This window comes from Phocoena sinus, chromosome 1 (genome assembly GCF_008692025.1).
Source record: "Phocoena sinus isolate mPhoSin1 chromosome 1, mPhoSin1.pri, whole genome shotgun sequence".
Lineage (NCBI taxonomy): Eukaryota > Metazoa > Chordata > Mammalia > Artiodactyla > Phocoenidae > Phocoena > Phocoena sinus.
The window spans coordinates 112,553,126-112,570,196 of NC_045763.1; the positions used below are offsets into that span (position 1 = coordinate 112,553,126).

General features: G+C 46.2%; 1 protein-coding gene across 6 annotated transcripts; it reads left to right on the forward strand.

Annotated features, from left to right (window-relative positions):
* Positions 1–1,644: 1,644 nt before the first annotated feature.
* On the forward strand, positions 1,645–11,126 carry CHTOP (chromatin target of PRMT1). Of its 6 annotated transcripts, XM_032635667.1 has the most exons (8): positions 1,656–1,948; positions 2,435–2,501; positions 2,940–3,021; positions 4,372–4,525; positions 5,143–5,226; positions 7,071–7,257; positions 8,084–8,221; positions 9,909–11,126. In XM_032635667.1, exons 3-8 carry the CDS (start codon positions 2,957–2,959, stop codon positions 10,112–10,114), a joined length of 834 nt encoding a protein of 277 aa, XP_032491558.1. In that variant the 5' UTR covers positions 1,656–1,948; positions 2,435–2,501; positions 2,940–2,956; the 3' UTR covers positions 10,115–11,126. The 6 variants fall into 6 exon arrangements, with proteins under 6 accessions (XP_032491568.1, XP_032491586.1, XP_032491596.1 ...); XM_032635659.1 differs by lacking the exon at positions 2,435–2,501; XM_032635677.1 differs by lacking the exons at positions 2,435–2,501; positions 5,143–5,226 and having other exon boundaries at positions 1,645–1,948.
* The last annotated feature ends 5,945 nt before the right edge of the window (positions 11,127–17,071 follow it).

Sequence of the window (17,071 nt, forward strand, 5' to 3'; positions counted from 1 at the left end):
CTGGGGACACAGCAGTGAGCAAAACAAACACGACTCTCAACATCACATAGGTAAAGTCCAGTAGGGATGCCAAAACATACACACATACATGCTAGGAAGGAAAATGAAAGGATCTGATGCACGTGATTGGGGTGGGGGGGGGGTGTTGAAGACGTGTTCGTACACTCATTCTTCAAACATGCGAGCCTTTTATTGTGCGTCCAGCCATAATGAAAATCCCGCATAGGTCTACATCAAAATCCACATGGATGGCAGATGGCGAGAGAGGACACAGAAGGGGGAGCGGGGACACAAAGGTCCCCCCCAAATAACTATTTAACGATGTTCAGGCCAAGTTGGGGATGGAAGTGAAGAGGAAAATATGGACGGGTGGTGATGAGCGGTGCAGGATCTAGCAGAGGTGTGCTCCCAGCACTGGCCCCCAGGCCTTGGCTGGGGCGTTTGCAGCAATCTGCAACTCTCTGACCGGGGCCAAGGCAAATGATGAGGGGAGAGCCAGTGCAAATTACCTGGGCCCAGTGGTCCACAAGAGAGACCAAGGAGGGACTTCCCTGGTGGCGCAGTGGTTAAGAATCCACCTGCCGGGCTTCCCTGGTGGCGCAGTGGTTGGGAGTCTGCCTGCCGGTGCAGGGGACACGGGTTCGTGCCCTGGTCTGGGAGGATCCCACAATGCCGCGGAGTGGCTGAGCCTGCGCGTCCGGAGCCTGTGCTCCGCAACAGTGAGAGGCCCGCGTACCGCAAAAAAAAAAAAAAGAATCCACCTGCCAGTGCAGGGGACACGGGTTCCATCCCTGGTCTGGGAAGATCCCACATGCTGCGGAGCAACTAAGCCTGTGTGCCACAACTATTGAGCCTGCGTGCCACAACTATTGAGCCTGCGTGCCACAACTACTGAAGCCCGCGTGCCTAGAGCCCGTGCTCTGAAACGAGAAGCCACTGCAGTGAGAAGCCCATGCACCGCAAGGAAGAGTAGCCTCCATTCGACACAGCTAGAGAAAGCCCACACACAGCAACAAAGACCCAACGCAGCCAAAAATAAATAATAAAATTAATTAATTTTTTGAAAACAAAGGGGGAGAGAGAGACCGAGGAACATCTGCATAAAGAATTGTAGTTTGTCTGCCTTAGCTTGAGGGGCAGAGGGATGTGCCAGGAAATATGAACATCTTTTTCAGGGGGACCGAATCAGCCCCAGCGACCCAAATTACTAACCTGCAGTCCCCTTAAAACCTGGGAGCAGGGACTTCCCTGGCGGTCCAGTGGCTAAGACTCTGCACTCTCAATGCAAGGGGACCAGGTTCAATCCCTGGTCAGGGAACTAGATCCCACATGCTGCAACTAAGAGTTCACATGCCACAACTAAAGATCCCGCATGCTGCAACTAAGACCCAATGCTGCCAAATAAATACATATTTTTTAAAAGCTTTAAAAAATAATCCATTTTCCAAAAATAAACAGAGCTATGCCACTTGGCCACGCCCCTTCCTAGGCGGGGGGGCTGTTTAATACAGACCAGGACTTTGCTAAAGCCCCGTCTTCTTCCTAGGGCTCCGCCCTAATCCCGCGCAGGCGTGGCACAAATTTTCCCGCCCCTTCGTGGTGCGGCGGATCTGACGCCTAACGTAACTGCGTCGACGCCATTTTAGCCGGTCCCTCTCCGCACTGGGTGTGGCGGCCATTTTGTTTTCGACACCGAGCGGGAGTTGACGGCAGCCGCTGCGGTGAAAGGCAGGAAAGGGCAGGCCGGTTAGCAGGCGGACGGGCCAACCGGACAGCCAGCCAACAGCAAAGAACTAACCTAGAAATCTACCGCTTAACACATCTAACTAACCGCCCACCAAGTTAACCCGAGCCCCTCCACCGTCAACTCAGGTTCGGCCGGCCCCCGGCCCGCCTGCCGCAGCCGTGGTGGCAGCCCCGGGAGGAGCACTGGCGTCCGTTTCCTTCGGTACGTGTCTGTGGTGAGGAGGGCAAGAGTCCTGGGGAACGGAGGGGTCCGGCGGACGCGGAACGGGAGCTGGCGGGATGTGGAGGCAGACAGGGTAGTCGAGGTGGAGGCCCCGGAGGGGGGCGGAGCCCCTGAGAGGGAGGCGGGGGAGACCCCGAACTGGAAACTCGCCACGGGATTGATGGAAAAGGTGGGGATTTGATAGAGTTAAAAAAGAATGTTGTTTGGTGGGTTGAGCAATGTCGGCGGTCCTGACAGGGCTTTGAGAGGGAAGGGCAATCAAAGGAGGACTGCACGACCTTAGGGAACGTTGGAAAGTAATGGCGGCTTCAGGGTTAAATTTTGTGGAGCGCTCCCGGGAGCGAACTCCCAGGTGAATGCCCATTTAGGGAAACCTTGCCTACTCCCTCCCTCCCCCAGCTCCGCAGGCCCTTGCTAAGTCTCCTACTTGATTTTGAAACTGGAATGCTTGTGTCATGTCTCTAGATCAGTGGTTCTCAGTTGTGGCTGCACAAGAGAAGCACCGAGGTAGACTTCCCCCCACCCCTTCGAGGTAGACTTTTTTTTTTTTTTTTTTTCCCATTCTAATTGCTGATCCCCAGACCTCACCATCAGAGATTGTGCTTTAAATAGTTTGGGCCCAGGCTTCTGTGTTTCGTTGTTGTTTTTTTTTTAAAAAAAAAAGCTTCTTGCAGCCAAGGTTGAGAAGGATCGCTCTAGATGAAAAGCCAAACTCTTAATACTTCTTTGGCTGGGTCTAAGTCTGCCATTTTGGAGGCTTGAGCAGATATTTTCTGTCCTGTGGCCTTGGAGTTTATTAGTTTGAGGTAACTAGCTTCTTAAGTTTAAGCACCTGAAATGAGTTTTGGTGTGATCGTCAATAGTCATCGATACAGGCCTTTTCATTCATTTTTGGTTTGGGCCTTTGGCACTTGTTGAAATGAGGTGGTCATCATTCTCATTTGCTCATTCTGTCCATTGTCCTTTGTAGATTCTCGGGATTTGAAGATGGCTGCACAGTCAGCGCCGAAAGTTGTGCTAAAAAGCACCACCAAGATGTCTCTAAATGAGCGGTGAGGCAGCCAACAGCAACTTCAGCTCGTTCATAAGAAAACATTACTTAAATTGGCCCAGGGGTCCAATGCACAAAAACCGGTTTTAAACTAAATACCAACAGAAGGCTACAGACCTCTGTTCTTAGTTGCATCGTATGTGGTACACAAAACAAATTGGGCGGTTGTTTCAAAACCCCTTATCAGTAGATTTTTATGTTATGCTGTCTGAAATATTTATCTGGTGGGATGTATTTTAAAAAGACTCCTCACACCCTCCCTTTTCTTCACTTTTTTTTTTTTTTTTTTTTTTTTTTTACATTGATACAGGGGTGGTGCAGCTTGGTAGCATGGTACCCTAGCTGCAGTAGGCTTGCTGCCCAGTCCAAGGCCAGCAGTGTTGTGTCTGGCCTGTAAGAGGCGGGTAGCAAGCTATGAATATGTCCAAAGGCCCTTGAATGTCATTCTTGGGCCTTGTAAGAGGCACTCGCTTTGCTCCATTTCACTTTCTTTCCATTCTGCTTTTAGTTTGTTTTTGTTTTCAATTCTTTTACAATTGAATGTTCTTCTCTTTCATTCCATTAAACTTACCTTGACAGGAATAATAGAAGAGTGTCTTCACAAGCTCTTAAATGATTAAACTAATCTTAACTTTTTCAGAAGTAATCACTTAGAGTCAGAAAAAGTAATCATTTGACACTAAGAAAAGTTAAGGCATTTAAAGGCACTTTCTGTCTCTGAGAGCTTTGTTCATTGAGTGCCTTTGACCAGTGACTTTATTAAGTTAATGTTAGACCACTAAAAAATTTACTTATGTTTGTTTGCCTTTTCTGAAGCATATGTACTTCTCTTTATCCCTTAGTGATACACTAATTCTCCATATTCACATTACTGCGTGAACAAATACATGAGAGAATGTGATATGCTCCTATAATTTATGTGGGTGTATCATTTCCATGGGCTTTGAAGGTGCTCTAGTCCTTCCTTATATTTGCCCTTAAAATGCACCCTCAGGTCCCCAAAGGTTTTGGCTTGCTTTGTCTGTCTTTGAAACTACATCTTCTGTCTCTTGTCATCACATCTGCTTATTGCATGCTTTTCATACTTTCTACCTCTCTAAAAGCCGTTACCTGAGCCCTTGTTATCACTTTTGATTGAATGTGCTACACTTAGCTGCATTTCTAAGTTTCTGATTCTTGCAAGTTTGTGGAAGCAGAGGAGTCTTTAACCCACATCAGCCTTGATCTAAGTGTACCACTTTACTTAAAGTTCGTGGGATCTGGAGCTCCTGGTCTAGCAAGCCATGAAAATGCCAATAAATGTTTTGTAATAAAGCGTTTATTTAAACATCCATTTTGTTCGACCTTGAAGCTTTACTAATATGCTGAAGAACAAACAGCCGATGCCAGTGAATATTCGGGCTTCGATGCAGCAACAACAGCAGCTAGCCAGTGCCAGAAACAGAAGACTGGCCCAGCAGATGGAGAATAGACCCTCTGTCCAGGCAGCATTAAAACTTAAGCAGGTGAGAGGATGGGTCTTAATGCGCCAGAAGCAGCTGGTGATCCCTGTCAGGTAGTCCACTGAGGCTGTCAGGACGCCATGGATAATTACAAGGTGGCTCAGGGCAAAAGCTGAACTTTTCTGGAGGAAAGAGAAGTTCAGAGAATTCCCATTTTGGCAGGTACCAATAAGTAACTTTTTGTTGTCTTTCTCTTTTAGGGAGTTTGCCATCAAGGTGGCCTGTTTCTGTGTTATCAATGAGTATTAATCTCTTTTGTTCTCTGATCCTTTGCCCTTAAAATAGATTCACTGGCTTTTTCCACAAAGAAATTTTGGTTTCTGTTTTAGATGATCTTCAAAAAATCCTTTATTTCTCACTAAATGGTTTACAAATTAGGGAAATGATTTTATTCTTTCTTCCCTAATACAGGGAGTCTGAAAGGCCTTTTAGTCAAAGGTTTTCAATGCTAAACAGTAGAAAGAGTGGGGTGACCCTCATCTTCACAGCACCTAAAGTTTTGTCAGTAAAGTAGAGCGAGAACACTGAGTAATTTAAGAGTTAGCGGTTCTCTTTCAAATTTCCAGTAAGAGATAATCCTATTCAGATCTGAAATAAAACCTGCTCTTTATTATTCATAGACTTTATATGCAAGTCCGGACAGTGGCTGTGGAAGGATATGTCCAAGCTGTGGCTGGGCGTCTGGAGGGCGGTGCCATGCAACTGTAAGGACTTTAACTGGTAGCACTGCATGGCTGTGCATAAAATCAGCAGTTAAATATAACACCCTTCCACCCCCACCCTGAACCATTGGGCTCACTGACCAAAAATAAACAAGGCCTTCTGCTTTAGCTACCTTAAGCCCTGGAGTGGCTGCATTCATCCCAGACTCAGGAAAGCAGTAAAAGGTGCCACTGTTTTCTAAGAGGAAATAATAAAAATTGTTGAAGACAGGTCTCTGACATATTATTGCAAAGGACCTTTTAACAAGAAGCTTGGAACAGAGGCTGTGCCGAAGAAAGTAGCCTCTAGAGCACTGCTGTCCAATAGAACTTTCCACGGTGTTGGAAATGTTCTGTATCTGTGCTCTCCAATACAGTAGCCATTAGCCACGTTGACTGTTGAGTGCTCAAAATGTGGCTAGTGCCATTGAGGAGCTTAAATTTTTATTTTTATTAATTTTTTTACTTGTAATTTAAATTAGCCACATGTGGCTAGTGGTTACCTTAGCATATAGCACAGCTCTAGAGTGGAAACTGAATGATACAGTTGACATCCTTCAGCTTCTTTTCAATATTAGAGACTAGTATTGGTGGCAAGTAAGGGATGGGAAGGGAGAAGAACTTCTAAGTACTATGCATTCTCCCCTTAAAGCACAGATCTTGGGAGAATGTACTAGGGATGACTAAACACAAGAGACTTGTAGAAAGAAGTCCTGACCTCATGTTGTTCAGAGCCTGCCCCTCTGATTAGAAGCAGTTTATGATCTCATGCTAGAAAGCTAATAATAATAACTTGCAGCATATGGTTGCAGAGAAAGTCGTTGTAGTCGTTTGTGGGTGAAGCCTGAGGACGCATAATTTACTTTCGTTCATACTGACTTACGGCGTTATAGGAGAACAGGTTTGCTAGGGCTTTGGTGGTGGTCAAGGCTACACAGTCACCCTTTCCTCTGAAGGAATTTAATTGTCTGAGATGTGGTCTTTGTAGTTTCTCTTTGAGGGACAGATTATTGAAAAATTTCTATCTATGGTATGTCCTTGTTCTCAAATGTGGCCCTGAGTTTTATGATTATAGCTAAACTGTCTTAATTCTAATGCAGGTTTGGCTAGCTTTCTCTGGAGATACATTTGAGTTATGTGTTTATTGTGAATTAAAAGTCATTACACTGAATTAATGGAGCTGTTTGCAAAGGTAGACATGGAATTACAGCTATTTAAGATATGTAAGGAAAGGAGATTTGACTTTTTTGTGTTTATTTACATCTTAAGGTAAAAAGTGGACCGTCTGGAGATAGATACTCAGAGGAAAAATGGAACACACTGGCCTCTTTGACTGAGAAATCAAACTTGTTCTTAAGTCACAAGAATTCAAATGAAATTGTAATTTAAACTTTGCCCAGAGTGTGATGACCTTCCTATGGTGTTTGAGTAAGCCTTTGAAGACAGTGGTAGTCCTTGGGCAGGTATGAATCCAGTCCTGTCATTGTCAACTGGTGGTTCAAAAACAGCAGAATCCAGGATTTGAAATACAGTGTTCTTATTAAAACTTACATTCCAAGTAGTGGTATATGACTTCTGTAGCCAAACTAGTGAGGTAATTTGTGGTGATGCCAGTTTCATGGGACCATACTCAAGCTTCTTAGAAGCTCTGGATCAGAATTCTGCTTGTTTTCTACCATGTTCTGAGGCAAAGGCTTGCTTCTGGTTTGGGATCCTTATGACACCCCGTGCAGGTTTATCTCCCGCCACACAGACATCTCACTTGCTTCTTTTTCTCTGCACTTTGAGTTGCTAAATCCCATTGGATTGCTTTTTTGATCTCAATTCCCTAACACCTTTTCTTCCAGAAGAGCTTAAAGCAGCGCCTGGGTAAGAGTAACATCCAGGCACGGTTAGGCCGACCAATAGGGACCCTGGCCAGGGGAGCAATCGGAGGACGAGGCCTGCCCATTATCCAGAGAGGCTTGTCCAGAGGAGGACTTCGTGGGGGACGTGCCACAAGAACCCTACTTAGGGGCGGGATGTCGCTCCGAGGTCAGTGCTCTGTACCTGATAATTGTCGGGCCCCACCCCCTTCCCTTTTCTCTTGGGCTGCTTATGGACGGACACATTTGTTTAACATCTTTAAGCCTGAATTTGTATTAATATAATTAATAACTTTTGAAATGACGTGTTTTTAATAGTGCTGCATGTCTTTTATCGATACCATTCCTTTTCTGATAATGTGCAATGGTGAGAGGCTAGGACCTGCGTTACAACAGGTAATTCATGTCATCTCCATTCCATTTTAAAACACCTGCTGCTGCTTGAATCAAAGCACATTCAAGTTCTAGAAATAAGTCAAATCTAAGAAACTTCTTGGCCTGTTGGCCTATATCTTAATTAATCATCTCTGTTCCTGGTTCTAGTGAAATACTCTATTACATCTGGAAAAAAAGAGGACAAGTTGACCAATAGCACTTAGCTATATGTTACATTTTAGGCACTGTTATACTGTTCTCTGTATAGTTCTTGTCCCCTACAAAAATGTATTGAGAGCAGGAACCATATCATTTATTTTTAAAGCTGCCATAATGCTAGGCACCTACCTGTAATTATTCAATAGATATTCATTAAATGTATGTACTTAACTAATTGACTTAACTCCCAGCTTCTTCCAAAAGTGGATTTGTGGTCAGACTTGTTGAATTGATTGAATAAAGAGCAGCTTAATCTTTTCACACTCAGTGTGCAGCTTGCCCCACCCAACCTAAAAATTAACTGAATTAACTCATTTAACCCTCACCGCCTTCCTTTGGTTAGAATCTACTTTGTCTCTCTTGGATTTACCTGCATATACATTGTATGCCTCCTCTCCAAGGTCAAAACCTGCTCCGAGGTGGACGAGCCGTAGCTCCCCGAATGGGCTTAAGAAGAGGTGGTGTTCGAGGTCGTGGAGGTCCTGGGAGAGGGGGCCTAGGGCGTGGAGCTATGGGTCGTGGCGGAATCGGTGGTAGAGGTTAGTCAGCTACCAACTTCAGAGACTAGCTTCCCCTTATTTCTCTCCCTTCAAAACTCAGAGCCACCTTTCTGCACAGCTTCAAGTCATAGGCAGGCTTATTTGTTTGTCTTGTTTGTTTTATGAAACTGGCTTATTTTATAAATTCACATGCTGGTAATGTGGAGGTCTGTCATGGGTTTTCCAAGAACAGTCAGGTATGTGTTACAGAGCCAGATTATATTCAGACTTCTTTCAGGCTCTTGCAAATTTAAATTGTATTGTTAAAAATGACAGAATGGTCAGTTTGGCGTTTTATCTTTTTCTGTCCCTGACCCACCACCACACACCCCACCCCATAGCTCAAAACCCACTTTGAGTCTAAGAAGAGAGAAGAGGGAGATGTACAAAAATGAAGCAGAGTTAAAGAGGATGGTGAGACTTGGAGCTAGGTATTGACTCTGAAACCAAGTAAATTCAAGATAAAGTTTGTGTCTATGCGAAATCAGAGATGACTCTTTTTGATCAAAGTAGAAAAAGCAAGATGGTATTGTGTCAGTTAACTAACTGACTCTTGTTGATAATCTTACCTTGAGACTTGGTGATATTTGTCCTGTGACCTCATGGCCCAGACTGGAAGAGAGTTTTTAATGGTGTTGCTGTTAATGCCAAATCTCATGGGAGTTTTCTGGCTTAGAGTTTAGTGGAAAACTCCCAGCAACACCTGTCCAGGAAAAATAATATATATTCTTTTAGCCCCTGGGTATATTTGCTTTGGTCTTTTTAAAGTGTGTGGTGGGTCTTCCATAATTTATGACCTTGAAGTTGCCAAGGGATAATAACTATTGGGAAAAGAAATTTGATAACAGAGGGCTTGTTTTCTTCTCTCGCATTATATGTTGCTTGGCTTATTGAGTGAAGTACAAGCTAGTTTGGGTTTCAGGATGAAATAGCGTGTTTCCAAATTATCTTGACTTGGTTTCTGAGAGAGACATCACAGGGATTGGGCGGGGAGGAGTCTGAAGTAGCTTTTCAGAAAGCTGGGTATGTTTTGTTAAGTGAATTGAAACCACCTCTCAGATAACCATAATTGTTAAAATGTGAATAGAATCGGGAGATAGAAATGGCTGGGACTACTCAAAATGTTTTTCCCCAATTCCCTTCATTGTTCCTATGTCAGAATAACTCCTCAGTCTCCTGACATAGGATCAGTTCATTAGGTTTGATAAATTTGAGGAGACGAGCTAATTTTTCAGAAGGATCTCCAGTAAAGTTTAATTTGAAAACTGTCTAGCTTCACACCCCTGTTTTCTGTGCCCTTGTTACTTCCTCCCTATCTTGCTAAATGGGGTTATCTTTAATGTACTTGTATTTTAATTGTAAACTTATAGCGAGTCTCAAATTTTAGTTTCTCTGTCTTAGGAGAGATTAAGAAATTTTTAATTATCAGTTAACTATATTCCCTTACTTTGTTGGTAGAATTAAAAAAATTTAAATAGCATTTAGAGATGAGCATGTAATGAGGGATTCATTATGTGTGCTTTCCATGTGTTGCTTTCTACCCAGTGTGTTTCCTGTTTTTCCAGATTTCTCCTCTTGCCCTGCCCTTCAGCCTTTCTCAGCTAGGCCCCACTGCTCTAAGGGGCATTTACCATAGCACCAATTAAACTTACTTGTAACTGTTTTTCTTGTTTTTCCCTTGGGCCAGGTCGGGGTATGATAGGTCGGGGAAGAGGGGGCTTTGGAGGCAGAGGACGAGGCCGTGGACGAGGGAGAGGTGCCCTTGCTCGCCCTGTACTGACCAAGGAGCAGCTGGACAACCAACTGGATGCATACATGTCAAAAACGAAAGGACACCTGGATGCTGAGTTGGATGCCTACATGGCTCAGACAGATCCCGAAACCAATGATTGAAGCCTGCCCACCCTCCTGTGAGACTCTTGTTAAAGTCACACATCTGTAAATAACCTTGAGATAACAGATGAGAAGAAACTTGATTGATGCTGGAAGGACCTACCATAATAGGCTATGGACTGACTCGCCACCAGTTTGTGCATTTAGTGTGTTCCTTTTACTTTTTGATACTGTGTTGTATGAAACCCTTTTTTCCTCTGACTTGGGTTTTGTTTTATTGTCGTTGGGTTTTTTTTCCCTTCGCCCAGACTTCTCTTTGAACATGAATGTGTTGGCCTTGTGGCTAGTACACCCTCTTCCCCGCTCTGCCTTCCCTCACTTGTCATATGCTTTGGCATTCTGACATTTCCTCTGTTCATCTCCTGTGAAAAAGTCCCAGAAAGAGCCCATCAATGTCCCTCCTTAATATCTAGGTTTCTGAGATAACAGTTCTGTTCTGCATCATCTTTAAAGAGCCTCTTAAAAGTGTTTAGAAAATGTGGAGCTCAAAAATGCATTCTGCCACGCTGATGTTTTAGTAAAGTAAATTAGGAACTCTGACATAGCTACAGGGCCACCTAACAAGTTACACACGGTAGCAGCTCTGATTTAATTAAAGTTATTACCATGTACATTTACACCACATAACCAGTGTACTGGGTCAGGTATGTGCACTTTCTACCCTGGAATGGGATTTATAAACTTCCTCTTGGCTTTGCATCATGCCCAAAGAGGGTATTTTTGGATTGGCTTACACCTGCAAAAGAGTGGGGAAAGCCATTTGGTTTGGCAGATGCTTCAGAAGGGAAAGGACTGGAAATTGATGGCAGATATCTGGTGGGAGGGGTCAGAAGATATCCATGCTGAAATGCTGCTACGTTTATACTAGGCCGATCTTGGGCTTCATTCATTGACTTTGACCCTTATTCCCCTTGAAGGTTTAATTAAGTTCAACCTTATTCTGTCAACTGTTCCAGTTTCAGTAGAATCTTTTGTTTCTGGTTCATTATAACAAATTGTTCTCTGAAATCTAGTCAGGACTTTCTCTTTATTTGTTGGGCTCTTTGAAATATTATGGCCACTATAACAATATTTTGATACACCCCTTGTAGAGTTGAGAGTCCTTCATAGTTGTATTAAAATTTGGGGTGGGAGGGGAATGTGACTTTGGGGCAGAAAGTGAACAATTTGCCCTCTTTTGAATAATCCCCGAGGTGAGATTAACCACACAAAGTAATGTACCAACACATTTGGTCCATAGGAAGCTCAAACATAATGGTCTCAGGAGGCAGTTGAGGACCCCGGCCCTGGTTTCCCTTTTTCTCTGCTGTTTAAGGGAAAAGAAGAAGCTAACCACCTCTAATCAAACCAGTTGCCATTGAGCTACCTGGTACCCTAAACTGTTGGGAGGTTGTGTGTTATTGTAGACTGGGAAGGAAATTTTGGCCAGGACAACCTGAACTTGAATCCCATTTGTATGACCTGGGCTACTTAACCTCTGGATTGTGAAGCAAGTTTAGTTGTAGAAGGGAGAGCTTGGAAAGACCATGCGGAGTTAGGACAGAGCCATGCTGACATAACCAATCAGACCTAGTTTTGAAGTGTCTGTACTGTAACTACTTACTCTTAATAGAAGTGGACCGTGAGACTGGAGGTCTTTAGCCCAAACAAGTATTTATAAACCTTTAATCGGAAAGAGTGAAAAAGGTATTTTTGTGTGGGCAAGGCCGATTTTAAGGATAATTTCTTAGATGCCAAACTCCAGTCAGCCCCCAAGGCTCTTCTGTGGGAGAGGTGCTGATTGGCAGTGGGCAGGCTACCCCTTGCGAACTTCACATCCACTGGTAGCCTTTTGTCATCTTCCAGGGCCTCCAGAACACCTTTGGGAGAAAGGGAGGGAGCTGCAGGGTGAGAGTTTTTCTATCCCCCAACCACACAACTTGGGTTGACCCGTCTCTGGGATTTTATCCCCAGCCCCGTCCTTCCCAAATACTTTGACCCTCCTTCAAGGCAGCTAACAGGTATGTGCCCTCAGGATATTTTTAATCTGGTGGCTTTTGGTACCACTCTCCATAATCCACTGAGATCCTCTGTGTAAGAATAAGTAGTGAAAGAGGCACCACTTGTGAAGCTTATGCAAGAGGTGGGGTAACTAGCTGAGGTAGAGATGGGGAAGGGCCAGCAGTATGAGTCTGGATCTCACAGTGCCCAATTCCAGTTCCATGGAGCCCACAAAGGAGATGACCCCGTATACTTTTGGCAAGGTTCCAGGCTAAAAGCAAAGTGTTGGAGTCAGGAAATGAGAGGTGAGGGGTGTACTGTGTGGAAGCAAGTGTCTGAGCCCTCCCACCACCGCCAGTCCATCTGCTGACGTAATTCCCTTGTGAGGGAGAGGTCCATTTCAGAAGAGAGCTCCTGGATGCCTCAGCCCCTAGACTAAGAGAAGCTGGGGCCAGGATACTGGGTCCTTCAAGAAAGGGGAACTTGCCGAGGTGCCAGCTATGCCTTAGCTGCTCACTCTCCTAGGTCAACCTCTTCCAGCTCAGGATTGCCCTGCTCAGGGTGCTTCAAGTCCCATCTTGTCCTGCCGACTCAGTACTCCTAGTGCCCACAGGTGTCTGTCCAAAAAGACCTGCCCCGTGTCCTCTACACCCATCTCTTGCACTGGCCCAACTTGCAGGGTAGTGAACTAAGACCAGGTTGGGGCTGCTGTTTCTAGCACCTGTGTGATCTTTACTAACTACAAAAATGTCAAGCAGATCTAGTGGTCAGGGGACCCTGAAGCATCCTTGGGGGGTGGGGGGGCGTTACTTTGTGGGTCCCAGTAAAGATGGGCAGTGAGGCAACCACTGGAGCTTAAGACCCCTTCCCTTTCTGCCTCCTCTATATCCCTCCTACCAGTTGAAGAATTCCTCCCCAACAGTGGGCAAAGGAACTTCCCTACCAGCCATGGACCCTCCAGCTCCACTCACTGCTCACTGGAGTTCCCAGAGTCTCCTTGAGGCCTGTGTCCACCCCTGCCATCCTCGATCTTTCGTGAGTGTCCCGGGTAGAGCAGAGTGGGACAAAGAGAGTCAGCCTGGCTCCGGGTCAGCCTTTCACTCATTCAGCCACCATATGCCAAGGGCTTGCCATACAGACACGAACAAGGCATTGTTAGGCATTGGGAGTACAGAGAAGAGGTTGATGAGCTAGAATATGAAAGTCAAGGGAAAGTTTAACAGAGAAGGGGGGAAGAATATTCGAAGGAGAGGGAACGAATAAAAAGGTGCAGGGAAAGTGTGTTCAGTGGTCCTTCAAAGTAGGGTGGGAGACACAACTGATAAGATTGGGTAGCCTGGAGCCTGTCTGCTAAAGACCTTGGGCATTATGCTCTGGGTAGTGGGGAGTGATTGAGGACTTTAAGTAGGAGAGTACCATGGATGATTTATTCAGAAGGGTGGTAGGAAGTGAAAACGGGCTAGAGGGAGGACCATGGAGACTGGGAAACTATTAGGTTAGTCTAAAACAAAACAGAGTTGGCCTGAACCTGGGCAGGCCACACCCTCAGCCGTTTCCTAGCTATCTGAAGTCTGGGATGCCTGTCAGCACAAGAGACAGGAGTCAGGGGTGGCCTGAGCAACCCCAGTGGAGAAAGCACATGGCATATGCCTCTCCCTGGCCTGCTCTTGTTTGTCTCCCTAGTGTCCCCGTGTGGTGGCCCCATGATGCCTGATCTGCCACCCAACCCAGCCTCCACCACAGCTACCCACTCCCTATGACCTCATACCCTGGAGAGAGCTAAGCTTCCAGGCAAGGGGCTGGCAGAGGACAGGCCTCCAGCCCCCATAAGTCCAAATGACAGCACTTTCCTCCCCTCCTCCAGGCCCCCTGCGGCCTTGTCAGGTAGTTTCAGCTAATACCCACCCACCAGCAGTGAACAGCACCCAGACCAGCACTGTAAATGGGGCAGGCCTAAGGGTTGGCTCCTAGAAGGGAGGCAAAGGGCCCAGAGGGGCTGGGACCTGGGAGGAGACCTGGCCTGGCCTCTGTGTCCCCTCTCCTCTTCCCGTGGGCTGTCCTGTCCGTCCCACTGCAACCTCAGCCCTCCCACTACCTCTCGCGCTGATTCTGCAGGCAATGTTGTTAACGAAAGCTCGGTCTCTCTGTACACCGGTGCCAAATCCAATCTCGGAGACAGAGTTTTGGGTGAAATTAAAAAGACAGCTTTACTACTTTGCTAGGCAAAGGGGACACACTGGAATTCTGCCTCAAAAAACTATGTGTCCCAACCCGGGAGGATTTTATTAGGGTCTTATATGGTTCAGAGGGGGGAGTCTCTGCCAAGATTAGGGTGTGAGCAGGACTGGCACTCCCTTAATCTCCTCTCAGGTGGTCGGTCTCCTAATATTGATGAGCTTCTCTGGTCCCTTTAATCTTGCCTCAGGTGATTTCTTGGCAGCCCCCCCCCCCCCCTTGATTAGCAACTGTTCAAATCTGGAACTCAGGGAAGGACATGGAGGCTGAAGTCTTTTTTTTTTTTTTTTTTTTTTTTTTGCGGTACGCGGGCCTCTCACTGTTGTGGCCTCTCCCGTTGCCTGGCACAGGCTCCGGACGTGCAGGCTCAGCGGCCATGGCTCACGGGTCTAGCCGCTCCGCGGCATGTGGGATCTTCCCAGACCGGGGCACGAACCCGTGTCCCCTGCATCGGCAGGCGGACTCTCAACCACTGCGCCACCAGGGAAGCCCGAGGCTGAAGTCTTGCCTACAAGAAATGGGGGACGAAAGGGCCTCCGTGGCTGGGAGCCCCACAGGGCCCCACTCGGTTTCAATGTGAGAAGGGCAAGGGTGCCCAAGCCTCCAGTTCCCTGGGTTCCGGGCACCTTTAAAGACTCACCTCCAGCTCTCTCCCTCCCCACAAATACACATATAGACACAGTTGTCACAGTGGAGGCATGAGAAATGGAATATTTCCTGCCATATCAGTAAACAAATGATGTCACAGTCGTCAGCTTGCAGCCCTCCAACGTGAGCTGGTGAGCCCTGAGGAAACTCAGAGCTGAAAAGAATACCTGCCATCTAGCAGCCATCAGACTGCAGCCACTCCCTACGGTGAGCACGGAGGAAACTCAGGATGCGAAAATACAGGATACTGGCCCCAGATAGCTGAGGTGCATATCAAAGGAATGATTTCAGTGAGCCCAGAACTCTTGCATCTTCCCATACATAGAAAAGCACTAAACTCCTTAACTTGGGTTATCTGGTTTTCTTTAACCATAATCTTTTGATGTTCCTAGCTACCTGCCCTTTGTTGCAAAATATCTGTATAACCTGGCTCCCCCCTTCGCCTCCACTGAGCAGTTCTCTCAGGGTTACTTGAGATGTTGCCTCTCAGGCTTGAAGTCCTAAAAATTCCCGCTGAATAAAACATAACTCTCAACTTTTAGGTTGTGAATAATTTTTTAAATCCACAGGCATATCATCTCGTTTCTGACCCTGGACCTTCCCCAGGCACCACCTCCAGCCTCTTATCAGGAAATCACATCTCCAGACTCCTTATGTTCTGTCTCGAAGTTTTAGCTGGTAGTGTTAGGGTTAGAGTAGGATAATCAAACAGTTAGCTCAGAAACCCCATTAGGGGATTGTAGATAGAGAGAAAACTTCAGGGGGCTTTGGCAGACCACAGAAAGATTAATGATCACTCAAGAAATGAATGGGAAAATCTTGCAACAATGTGGGCTTACTTGACTCATAAACCAGAGCAAATCATTTAGCATCAAAGCCAGATTGGCTCGCTTAACAAAACCAAGCTAACTTGATTAGCAACAAAAGCATACAACAGGAGAATGTCAAAACAATTAAACAATGGTGACATGAGACCCACATCCTTCCCAGTGAGCTCAGTAAGTTAATGACCCACAAGACATGCTCTTTGGCCCCTAGGACATGCTCTTTGCACACAAAAAAGCAATCATGGAAAGGGAAAGACCCTCATTGTACTGAGACCTGAAATAATTTTTCCAAAGTGCCATGGCAGTCCTGGCCTGACCATGTAGGGACAAAACTCCCCTGCCCAAACTGGAGGAGGAGCTGATGATGGAAGCATGACACCTACTCAAGAAAGACAAAGAAGGTCTTCTCCCCCTCCCCTCTCTTCCTTTGATTAATTAGAAAAATGTAACCCACTAAGTACTTGGGCAGCACAACGCTCGCCTGCCTGCTTGTTAGCCTCACAGGCATCCTATTCTAATAAATCACTTCTTATCACTTTGCCTCTCACTGAATTCTTTCTGCATTGAGACATAAAGGACCGGACCTCTTCAGAGCCCCCTGAAACACCACCTATCTGTTTCAGTAGTGCCAGTGGGAGAGGTGTTGCAGGTGACCTCTGGCTGCCCTATTCTCCTGCCTGGGTGGGCTCTCTGACCTTACCACACCCCTTCTAGTGACTTGGCCAGGCAGGATGACGGCCAAGGGTGGAGGCTGAGGCCCAGGATGGCTCTGGAACCTGTGATGGTGGCAGCAGTCTACCACCACTAATCCCCAGACAAGGGCCTCTTACTGTGTAGGGTAGGCAGGCCAGTAGACCTGGGGCAGCTATGGCTCCATGAGCCCTCTTTAAAGGATTCTCTTAATTCTCCATTTAGGCTTGATTTATTTAATTTCTTTACCCTTTAGTGTAAGGTGATTATCAATTTAAGATTTAAACACATCTTTGGTGTGATATTATGAGGTATAAGAAATATATATTAGGGGCTTCCCTGGTGGTGCAGTGGATAAGAATCCGCCTGCCATTGCAGGGGACACAGGTTCGATCCCTGGTCCGGGAAGACACCACATGCCGCGGAGCAACTAAGCCTGTGCGCCACAACTACTGAGCCTTCGCTCTAGAGCCCGCGAGCCACAACTACTGAAGCCCACGTGCCTAGAGCCCGTGCTCCGCAACAAGAGAAGCCACCACCCGCACACCACAACAAAGAGTAGCCCCCCCTCGCTGCA

Coding starts and splice junctions, on each gene's coding strand:
- CHTOP (XM_032635667.1), top strand. CDS start 2,957: ATGGCTGCACAGTCAGCGCCGAAAGTTGTGCTAAAAAGCACCACCAAG. Junction 3,022..4,371: donor AAGATGTCTCTAAATGAGCG/GTGAGGCAGCCA, acceptor TCGACCTTGAAG/CTTTACTAATATGCTGAAGA. Junction 4,526..5,142: donor CAGCATTAAAACTTAAGCAG/GTGAGAGGATGG, acceptor TATTATTCATAG/ACTTTATATGCAAGTCCGGA.